Raw genomic sequence first — 12,220 nt, forward strand, 5'->3', positions numbered from 1 at the left:
GGGGATGGTCACGCCGCAATCCCTTCTCCTCCATTCTCCTCTCGGGATCTTGGGCACACACGCACACGTGCCCGGTGTGATTTTTAAGCCACCGGGTCTAGGACGCAAACTGCAGTCAACTACGTGGGAGTCCAGTGACATAGCCATTACGCTAACTGCTGGTTCCTGAAAAAAACAGCTTTCTAAGTGAGGTATTTAAAAGGTTATGGAAAGCCAAATTTTGTTTTTAATTCATGATTGAGCATGTGAGAGTGAGAGAGAGAGGAAAGCACTTTCCCCAGCGTATGGTCATGTCATATTCCCTTGCCTCCAGTCCTCCAGCCTCTAGGATCTTGGGCACTTGCACATGTGCTGGAGTGCCTCAGGCCTACCTGGTTGGGGACTCAAGCCACAGTCACCATGATCACCATGTGGGACCAAATTTCTCTTAAGTAGCCCATCACCACTATATCATGGAAGCAACCTGAAAAACAATGATTTATTTATTTATTTAAGAGTTATTTATTATTCTTCACTTTAACCAGAGAGAGAAAGAAAGAGAGTGAGAAAGCAAGTCACTAGGTCTAGGACTTGAACCATGGTTGGCCATGTGGGAGTCTAGCACCTTAACTACCACACTACCTGCTGGTCCCTGAAAAACAATTCTTAATAGTCTTCTCTATCACTGATCTCAGTAGGTCAATGAAATAAAATAGAAAGCTTCTGATTTGAGAGGAGTATTTAAGAGTTAGTAAATCTTAGGACCAGCAGATGGCATGATGGTTACATCACTGGACTCCCGTGTAGTTGGCTGTGGTTCGAGTCCCAGACCAGCTGCTTGAAAACTCACACTGGGGGAACTGGCAGTTAGCATAATGGCTATGTCGCTGGACTCCCATGTAGTCGACTGCAGTTCGCATCCTGGACCCGGTGGCTTAAACTCACGCCGGGCGCGTGTGCGTGTGTGCCCAAGATCCCAAGAGGAGAATGGAGGAGAAGGGATTACGGCATGGCCATCCCCCTGGTGGGTGATTTCTCGCTTTCTGTCTCTCTGTCTCTGTTTATCTGGCGAGCGCACACGCCCTATAGCAAAAACCTCTCAAAAAGAAAAAAAAAAAAAAACTCACACTGGGCACATGTGTGTACTTGGCAGAGGGATTGGGGGGTGGAGGAGGAGGACGGATTGTGGTGTGGCCATCCCCCCTAGGGGTGACTTCTCACTTTCTGTCTCTCTGTATCTCCTTGTCTGTCCAGCAAGTACACAGGCCCTATAGCAAAAATCTCTCTTAAAAAAAAAAAGTTAATAGATCTATCTCTACTCATTAAGATGCCTATTGTAGGTTTATGGTCTAGTTTTTGGTTTCACATTCTGGGGAGAGAGCTATATGAAAATAGAAACTACAATCTCTAGGTAATCGCAAACAATTTGTGAATAAAATATGAATGCCTTTATACCTGCTATGCAGTCTGAATGCTAGGTACAAACAATTTGTGAATAAAATATGAATGCTTTTATACCTGCTATGCAGTCTGAATGCTAGGCTGTGAGGTTTTTGTTTTGTGTTTTGCTAGAAGGCATGTGCACTTGCCAGAGAGAAACAGAGGGAAAGGGAGAAGACCCTCCAGTGAAGTGTGGTCACATTGCAATCTCCTCTCATCATTTCTCTATCCCACTAGGATTTTGGACTTGCATACACAAATGCATTCAGCATATTTTCCCAGAAGCTGAAGTTGGGACTCAAATTCTGCAATCAGCCATGTGGTATTCAGCTGCCTTAACCACCATGCCATGGGCTGGCCCCCCATAGAAATGTTATATCCCCCCTTTTGAAGTGCACATGTCTAAAGGGTTAGCTTTGTGCCCAGTGTGATTTTCAAGCCACCAGCCCCAGCATCTTGAGAAACATTCTAAGTATGTGTGCATGTGCAGGCCCAAAATCCCAAAAGAGGGGGAGGGGGGGCGGGGAAGAAATGGAGGGGAAGGCACTGTAGGGTGACTATTCTTCATGGTGGATGCCTTGTCACTTTCTTTCCCTCTCTCCCTGTCTCTCTCCAGCAAGCCCACATGCCCTCTGGAAAAATTTTTACAAAGAAAATTCACATGTGTATTTCACTTTTATTTTAATAGTGAACGTGATGCACTTGAACAGGAAGTAACTGAGTTTAGGAGAAAACATGAAATACTTGAAGCCTCTCATGTAACTCAAGCTAAAGAAAGAAATGAGTTATCAAAAGAGGTAAGCTTCCAAATAGAGTAACTTATACTTTATTGTACACTATTAGTGGCTGGTAGTGGAGAATAGCCCACTAATTGGGCAACATTGTGGGAGGGGTGTTTGTTCATTTTTCATGTGTTATAATTATCCCCCAAAAAAGAGACTTTGGTTGCTCTTTTTATATTATCCTTTTTAAAAGTAGAATTTTTATGTGGTCAATAACAGCATAAATGAAAGAAATGAATGTAGTTGACTGTGAGATGTAAGATGGCGTTGTCTCAAGCGCTGTCTCTACGTATGCATAGGTAACCACCTTGCAACAGACTGTTACTTTACTGCAAAAAGATAAAGACTATCTCAATCGCCAAAACATGGAGCTTAGTGTTCGCTGTGCCCACGAAGAGGATCGCCTTGAAAGACTTCAAGCTCAACTCGAAGAAACCAAAAAGGCTAGAGAAGACATGTATGAAAAATATGTCACATCCAGGCAAGAATTATATTATTTCCCATACTTATATAAATATATATAACTTATCATTTATGATAATTATTTTGCATTAATAGATAAAAATGGACGTGTCCTTGTTTAGAGAACTTTTGGTTTTGGGTGAGCTAAGCGACTTTTTTAAGGTCTGGTCTATATGATAATGTTAAGATAATACTTCATTTTGTTTCCTTATAAGATACTCTTTTCTATTTTTGTTGTTGTTGTTGTTCTTTTTTCTTTTCTTTTTTTTAGAGATTATTGCTATAAGATGCATGCACTCGCCAGAGAGACAGAGAGAGAATCCCCCAATCCCTTCTCCTCCATTCTCCTCTCAGGATTTTGGGCACATATGCACATACACCTGGTGTGAATTTCAAGCCGCTGGGTCCAGGAATCAAACCAGGACCAGCCATGTGGGAGTCTAGAGCCTTAACCACTATGACACCTGCTGTATCCTCTATTTGATTTTTTTAAAAACAAGGTATTTTTTTCCATAACAATAAAAAGCTATTTCTTATAGATAGGGAGATAAGTACTATAAGTTATTATTTTTCTTATGACATGATTGTTTTAATTCTCTGTGACTAAGGTCTCGAAGTAACTTTTGAAAGAAAATATATTAGTATCTCTATAAAAGTATCTTTTTTAAGAAAATCGGAGTCTGCTGACCATTTCCTGACTATGTCAAACAGAAAGGAAGAATGAAGAGGTCGTATTATATACTGTTTTAGGTTACCACACTCCCTGCATTTCAGCCCTGCCATGTCTCCTAAATGTTTCTTTATACTAAGAGCCCTTAAAATTCTCGAGTTATTTATTTATTTATTTTAAAGAATTATTTTATTTACTATTTATTCATTTATATTTGAGGGAGAGAGAAAGTGAGAAAGCAAGCCACCAGGTCTGGGACTTGAACCACGGCTGGCCATGTGGTAGTCCAGCACCCTTAACCACTATGTTACCTGCCAGCCCCCGAGTTATTTATTTTTATCAGCACATCAAAAATTAAACAAAAGCTCCAAAGTTCTAAACATCTTAGCCACTGACATTGTAAAATCAGTTTCTCCTCTTATAGCTCATATCCTATGTATAATGCTTTAACTTTGCTAAATATAAAATCACAGTGTGACTACATGTTGTTGTGCTTGGAAGGAAAGGTTTTTTATAAGTAATCGAAGTCATTTTGTTTTTATAGTTTTGTTAATATGTGTCTGTCTCAATATGTGCCAGATCAGATTGTTAGTTTTAAATGAAGGAATTTTGGGTTCATCAGTTTTTCAAGCCTTGGCCATATGCATTAGAAACTATTCATCAGACTAGCCTATGGCCTATTGGTTTGTGAGCTGGATCCCACATGGCCAACTGTGTGGTATGAGGCTCAGACCTGGTGGCTTGAAAAACACACTGGACATGTGTGCATGCCCAAAATCCCAAGAAGAGGAAGAAGTGGAGGAGAAGAGATATATGAAAGACACATAACAGCAGGGCAAGAGTTACATTATATGCCCTTAAAGGGTGTTTTTTCTCTTTTTCTCTTTTCTATCTGGCCAATTTAAAAAAAAAAAAAATCTATTTTTAAAATATTTTTGGAGACAAATAATTATCTAACAATTACTGCTATTTTGTATAGTAACCAAGCCTTTGGGACAATATGTTTAGCAGGGCGAAATCTTAGAACTAATTTGGAACATTATTCCTAGAAAGGAATTAAAAATCCTTGTATCAGATAGTTAAATTTTCAAGTAACAGTTTATGGGGCATACTTGGTATAAGCTGTTAAAATCTTAAAACACAAGAAATTCATGAATATTCCTTTTGACTTCTTGCAGAGATCATTATAAAACAGAATATGAAAATAAATTACGTGATGAACTGGAACAAATCAGATTGAAAACCAATCAAGAAATTGATCAACTGCGAAGTGCCTCTAGGGAAATGTATGAACGGGAAAACAGGTAATAAAAACAGAGATATTGAAGGCTGCCCCCATGACATGGTGACCAAGGGAACCAGATCCCATGTGACTGACTGAGGCTTGAATCCCAGCCCCCACAGCTGGAAAGACATGCCAGGTGTGAGTCCATACATGCCCAAAATTCCAACAGGATGGAGATAAGGAGAGAAGGGATTGCAGTGTACCATGCCCTGCACACTATTTTGGGGTGTGCTTTCTCAGAAGTGTTTTTATTTTTCCCAAATAAAATTAAGTCACTTACTTTACATTTTAGTACTGAATTTTGAATTACCCGTGGTAACACCATAGTCTTTTCTATAGTGAGGCCTCTAAAATCCTAAGCTCACTTCATCTTTTGAGTCTTGAGAAGAAATTTTTCATAGTAGTTCAAATAAATTTTGAACCACTATTTCGATAATATTATTATTTTGTTTAGTTACTGTGTTGATTGTTTTCTTTTTTGACTTTGTATATTTCTGCATACATGTTTGTTTATGCATATAAAATATGTTTGCAGAAATATGTTTTTGAACTGTATTTCTGCCACGAGTAAGAAAAGCAGACAGATAGTATTCCCTGTGGGTCTTGATGCTTTGATCTGCCCCTAGTTTCACCCAGCTTGGACCATGGGACCAGGGAGATCTCCAGATGGAAACATGGAACCTTTCCATGTGGGATTGTGCACGGAGTCCTTTTTTTACCACTGTGCCACCATCTGGCCCCAGAAAGGTATTTTTAATGTATGTTGGATAATACTTATAGATTAAATACTATTTAGTCACCAGCCAAATTAAGAAGTAGCACAGTGTAGCGCCACAGAAATGTCCTAGACATCTGTTCTGCTTAACTCCTTTCTTCACTAAGAATAACTGCTATTCTGACTTTTATGCTAATAACTTCCTTCGTTTTCCTTGTGGCTTTCCCATATAACCTTATGATTTTAAGATTCATTTGCTGTTGCATTTGGTTGTCTTTTCATGTTCAGAAGCATGACAGAAGTATAGATCTTTATGAATATTCATACTTAGGGCAGCAGCATCATGAGATTGAAGAGAGATGCATGCAGAGAGATTAAAGAATTCCAAAGACATTCTTTGTCTTTTGCAAAAATTTCACTGGTCCTAGCCATATATTAGGAAAGAAGGATCCGGTATCCTGTGATCTTGTGCTCTTTGAGTTCTAATGTAGACTATAAGAGGTATACATTTATTATATAATAAGTTTTTATGTTAGAATATTTTACTTTTGAGCTGTCATATAGTTCTTGAAGCAACAGATTTATAATAGCAAGTATTTTTTGAGATGTACCGTATGCTAGCAGCATGCTAGATGCCAAAGATAGAGTGGTGACCTTTGCCTTTACTAACTGGTATTCTAATGGAGGATAAAAACAAAGAGAGAAACAGTTATCATAAGCATCGTGATAATGGAGAACGTGACAGGGTACACAGGATGAGACACCTGTTTACCTGGCTCAGCCTTGGGAAGAATTAGGGAAAACTTCATCAAGGAAGAAATACCCATGCTGACCCGGTGTGATGACTAAGACCGTGAGTTATGGGAAATAAGGGGATGCAGATTTGGATGTACAGCATATACGAACACCTGGAGGTAAGACAAAATGAAGCCTTTTGAACAAATTCAAAGTAATTTAGTCTGGCTAAAGCACAGACAAAAGGACAGGGAATTATGAAAGATAAAAGAGAATTGAGAAACAGAAACAGGCGCCCAAATTATGCATTTGGATAACTAAAACCTATAGGGGAGCAGTCCATCCTGGGGCATGGCGCCTACTTAGCACCCATGGCACAGCTGATATACTGAAGGCTCCACTCTGAGAGGCCCAGGGCCCAGGCTGCCTAGAGCGAGGGGAGCTGGGTCAAGGCTAGGAAGGTGATGCCAGAGAGGACCGAGTGTACCAAGGAGTGGATCTTTTGAAGATTGTTTGGCTGCCTTGGAGATTTGGAGATCTGATGCCAAGATGAAGACTCACACGTGGGGATGGGGAGCTCCCGGTATGTTTTTCATGTATTTTCTTTGCTTCATGTCAGCCTACATCAGTGACAAGAACCCAGAATTCATGCTTCCCTTCACCAGTGCCAAGTATGACAGCCACCCAGTGCTTTATTTCTCCAGGAATGAGATGACTGAGCTCTAACTCAGGGCCACCAGCTCGCACAAGCACATTGCAGCCCTGCTCACTGAGGCTGTGCACCCCATGCTGTCCAGCCCCTTGGATACCTCCCTCCCTGGGATCCCAAGGACTGCAGCCCTGCCAGAATGAAATTTATAGAAACAACTTGAGTGTCTTGGCAATGTTCTTTCTGTATGCTATATCCAGAGAACATTGAAGTCCAAGACATGGCCAAAGGCTACATGGAGAGAATGGCAGGGCAGCCTAGTTGGTAGATTTTTTTCTTCTTACTGTATTCACTGCAATTTAAAGAAAAAAATCCATATTCAGATTAAATATCACAGATTTTCACATACTTTTTTGGGTTGTTGAAAGATGGTTCTTGGGATTAGGTGCCACTTGCTCACTCCTTGGTTGGTTTTGCCACTGACTTCTTGTACAACTACCTGAGCAGGACACAGCAGGAGAAGTTTCTTGAAGTGATTGTCAATGCCTTGGGATATATATACAAAACTACATACAGGAGAGGATGGGGATTTTAATACATGCACAGTCATCAGCATACCAACTGTATGGCTTTGCTCACAGGAAGTCTAGTTCTGACGAATCAAGAGTATCTTCAAGAAGTCTACTTATGGACCAAACAAGTTCTGACCATCATGGAGAAATTTCTCATCTTCCTCCAAGAGGTGACAGATGGCTCCCTCCAATGAAGGAGTTGCTTATGGAGGCTAGACCACTAGATTATTCTTCCAGTATATGTTTCTGCTTCACAGGTCTTTGGCATCAACCACTTTGGCCATCCATGGCTTAAACAACACTTTGCATTATGCATAGAACCATCTTGCCAGGGTTTCAAAGGACTGTGGCTATTGCAGACCCATATTACAGCTGGTGTTATGGCCCAGAAAGCCAATTAGTGTTCCTGGATAAATTCATCACAAGTAGTGGCAGTGGTAAGTGGGTGGCAGATCAAATCAGAAGGAACCATGTAGAGGAAAGTCCAGGAGCACTGTCCAGAGGGCAGTACTGGTGCACACTGCACACAAAATTTCTCTGGTACTATATGCTAGCTTGAAATTGATTCCTCCTCTAGATTTTGGCATCCCTGTATTGCATTATTTTGAAGACAAGTGTTGTGACTTACAGAAGTACACTACCTATAGAAATCAATAGACCTCTCCTTCCAGTCAGGAAAGCTTTGGGGATGTGGAATATGTGACATTGCCCACAGAAACGAAGACAAAGATTAGATCCAAGGATGGCGACATTTTAATGCAGGGCATGAACATCCTGATCAGAACTCATTGACTTTTGCTCCCAGTGGAGTACCTTTCATCACTGAGGCGCTCCACAAGCCTAAGTACACCATCTTCAACAATGTTTTAATGTTTTCCTCAGCTTTCTCGCTTTCTGTCTCTCTGTCTCTGTCTTTCTGGCGGGCACACGCTCCTTATAACAAAAAGCTCTCCAAAAAAAAAAAAAAAGACAGTGGTATGTGGGGTCCATGGGACTTTGCATCAGGCAATGAGATGGTCTCTATAAAGTGTACTGGATGCATGATACTGCCTATAGCGAGAAAGCAACTTTTGCCTCGATGACATACCCCTTGGGGTTATCCCTACAATGGCATAAACTATATGTTTTGTTTTGTTTTAAGAGAAGATTTTTGTTAAAAAGGCATGTGCACTCACTGGAGAGAGAGAGACCGAGAGACAGAAAGCAAGAAATCACCCCCCACCCCCACCACCGCAGGAGGATGGCCATGCCATAATCCCTTCTCCTGCATTCTCCTCTAGAGAGTTTGGTCACACAGAAACACACACCTGGTATGAGTTTTAAGCCACCAGGCCAGGGACTTGAATTGCAGTCTACTACATGAGTCCAGCAACGTAACCATTATGCCATCTGCTGGTCCCAGCACAAACTATGTAAATTTCACCACGTATCTCCAATCATACCCTGATGAATGTCATGCGTGCATGTGAATACCATCACCAGAGCAGCTTACCTCTTCATTGAGCCCTTTGTAGATATTCCGAGCTTCAGGATCCTCAGAGACTCCCAGCAACTGGTTGTCTTTTTAGCCACCAGTAAAACATGCCTATTCAACTTAGCTGTGGACAGGTGGAACCACAGGACAGTCTGCTTTTCCACAGGTCACTACTGATTATCAGAAAGTTTATTTGACCAGAATTCAGCCATCAAAACACCTTCGTCCCTGAGGTGACTGTACTGCCATTGTGGAACAGACTCTGCAGCATTTTAAACTACCGGCTGCTGAAGAAGCAGATCCTGTCCCGAGTCTCCAACAGTCAGAACATGGGGAAATCAGAATTGAAGCAAAGATTTTATAAAAGAAATAGGAGTCTCTTGGTTGTCTGGTGAAAAGTGTTTAACTTTGCTAATTTGGTAGCCCTCTGATACTACTCTTAAAATAAACAAAAAGCTGGGTTTTTAAGTAATCTTTTTTCTTAGAAGAAATAAAAAGCCCAGGTTTTTAATTAATCTTTTTCGTTAGAAGAAACAAAAAAGATCTAGATAGAATTGAGTTTATTAATATTAATTTAATGCCGTTAGCAATATTCAGGTACTATATTATGAAAAAAGGCACACAATTCTGAGAAACGTATAAACATCTTTAATCATGTTGTCATGTTGAAATATCAGTCTCCAAAAAAGACCAGCAGTTAGCGTAATGGCTGCATTGCTGGACTCCCATGTAGTCGACCACAGTTCAAGTCCCAGACCCGATGGCTTAAACTCATGCTGGGCACGTGTGTGTGTGTGCCCAAGATCCTGAGAGGAGAATAGAGGAGAAGGGATTGCAGCATGGCCATCCACCCTAAGGGGTGATTTCTTGCTCTCTCTGTTTCTCTGGCAAGCACACCTTGCCCTATAGCAAAAACCTCTCCAAAAAAAAAAAAATCAGTGTTGCTAAGTCCTGGTATAGTGGTGTCATCTCCCCTAGGGAAGTAATTCTTTAGTTATAATAATAATAATAATAATAATAATCATTCCTGTTACTTCCAGATCCAGGTGATTCAGATAATGTAGTAAAAATGATGACAAAAGGGGCCAGCAGGTGGCGTGGTGGTTAAGGCGATAGACCATGGACTGATGGCTGGCTGAGTCTCAGAAGAGGCTTATTTTCTCACTTTCCTTTTCTCTCTTTCTCTGTCTGTCTCTGGTCAAATTTTAAAATAATAATAAATAAGATTAAATAAATATATTTTTAAATGATGACAGAAGATTGTTAAAAACTGAAACTATACATCTAGTAGAAAATATGTATCTGTGAATGAATATTCCCTTAAAGATGCCAGTTTATGCATGCATGTAATTGGTTGCTTGCATGCATTCATTGGTTGTTCAAGAAGTAAAACAATTTTAGATAACTTAATGTTGTATTTTATTCATGTGGAAAATGTTTGTAGTCCTAATGACTATTCAGAATAAAATATTTTATATTCTGAATTTTGATTTCAGTACCAAAGAAGATGGGAATCTAAAATTTGGATATGGTCCTTATGCTTTTTTTAATAGAAAACTGTCTTCCAGTTTATTTTGCTAAATAAACTGATCATAATTATAAAATAATAATAAAAATAAAAACCTGTAGGGAACAATTGAAAGATGTTAAGCAGAGACTTGATAAAGACACGATATAATCTCATTTTCTATGAAAAGATGACTGCAGTGTAGAGAACAGATTGTAGGGGCATAAGACTAGGAAAAGAGGCCACCTTTAGAGGTTGTTTCCTTTATCAAGACAAGATAGTGACAGTGATGATGGGACTGGATCTGTAAGAGTAGAGATGGAGAAAAGTGGACTAAATTGGGAAAATGTTTAGGTGCTAGATCCGGCAGACTCTGTGACTACATTGGGAGATGAGAAGCAGTTAAGGCTACCACTTGGGTTTCTGGATTGAATATCTACATGAATAATGATATGGGTTTTTTAAAAATATATATTAGAAAAACATGAGACTTTAATAGGAAAAATGTATTAGTTTAGATTCATCTGAAGTGTCTGTGGGATTTTCAAATAGAAAAGTGACTATGTAAGATTCTGAGCCTCAGGAAAAAGATCTGGGCATGAGAGAAACCTGTAGCGTAGGCCATGTTATTTCTGTTTTACAAGTAATTACTGTTAGCTCTGTAGTTCAGTTCTGTTACAAATTGTATAGGATTTTGTTGACTGATCTTATAACCCTAAGGTTTATGGACTAATATATGGTACAATGAAGATGATTTTCTGAATAATCCACATAGCCATATAAACTTTGGTGTTTTAATCCTTTTTAGAATTTTCTGTTTTTTTCTTTCTTTTTTTTTTTTTTTTTGCTATAGGGCACGTGTGCTCACCCCAGAGAGACAGAAAGTGAGAAATCACCCTCCAGTGGGGATGGCCACACCGCAATCCATTCTCCTCCGTTCTCCTCTTGGGATCTTGGGCATGCACACATATACGTCCGGCGTAAGTTTTAAGTCACCGGATCCAGGATGCGAACCGCGGTCGACTACCTGGGAGTCCAGTAACATAGCCATTATGCCAACTGCTGCTACCTATTGTCATTTAAAAAAAACTCTTCAAAATGCATTCTATCATAACATAAAATTAGATATACTAGCCCCTATTCGCTAAGGTGATTGGTTAATACTGGTAGATTGGTAAAACTGTGTGAGGGAACTGCCAACAGCCGTTTTTGGAAACAGGAAAGTTGAAAGTAGATTTGCCCCTCCACTTTACCAGATCATTTCTGGTGTTGGGGCTGCCCTGAATACCCAGCCAGTCACAGAACTTAAAATTCATCCCAGGGATAGTGATGCTAGAGTGAACAGTTGCCACCAGGTGGTGCCAAACTGCAGTCTGAATCCATATGGATTTAAATTGCACAGGGACACCTAACCAGCTAATTGCGCAAGCTTGCCTTTATCATTTTTACTTCATAATAACCTGGATGTTTATTTCATGCAACTGAATCTTCTTAGATTGTACTTGGATTGTATTTTCTGTATTATGTCCTTAGAGCTTGTGTCCCGCTAGTCTTCCACAAGGTAAAGATAAACTGATTCCTTTTGATACTTTGCAACTTAAAATGGTTACAGAAAAGATTTTAGTATTCTTTGTTACAAGGCATGAAATTCACAACAAGTTAAAGAACTTAGGTTTGTGTGTGTGCCCCAGGAAGTTTTCTGCTTGGGACCAAGTGTCTAATTGTGTCAACGACTTGTATTTCATTAAATTCTGCTGATACAATGTGAGTTAAAATGAAGTACTTACACTTGTATATTTGTATATAGTATCTTTACATCTCCTACAGTACTCATTTTTAGAAGAAAGTGAGATGGTAAGATTAGAGAAATATTTTTCCTTTAGTTTGCTTTCTATTCATTGGAATTTTTTCTTTTCTTTCTTTTTTTTTTTTTTTTTTTTTTTTGAGAGG

At 39.6% G+C, this 12,220-nt stretch overlaps 1 protein-coding gene and 1 pseudogene across 1 annotated transcript in view; both read left to right on the forward strand.

Annotated features, from left to right (window-relative positions):
* Positions 1–2,107: 2,107 nt before the first annotated feature.
* LOC102474712 (progesterone-induced-blocking factor 1) overlaps positions 2,108–12,220 on the forward strand; it is a gene marked incomplete at its 5' end in the record, with an annotated part of 214,777 nt that continues 204,664 nt past the window's right edge. Inside the window, 3 exon segments of the mRNA XM_006139821.3 lie at positions 2,108–2,216; positions 2,501–2,682; positions 4,512–4,637. Of these exon segments, the coding sequence (XP_006139883.2) occupies positions 2,108–2,216; positions 2,501–2,682; positions 4,512–4,637 (417 nt within the window).
* Positions 6,618–9,158, forward strand: LOC102478036 (dermatan-sulfate epimerase-like; annotated as a pseudogene).

Source organism: Tupaia chinensis, unplaced genomic scaffold (genome assembly GCF_000334495.1).
Source record: "Tupaia chinensis unplaced genomic scaffold, TupChi_1.0 Scaffold000004_1, whole genome shotgun sequence".
NCBI classification, from domain to species: domain Eukaryota; kingdom Metazoa; phylum Chordata; class Mammalia; order Scandentia; family Tupaiidae; genus Tupaia; species Tupaia belangeri.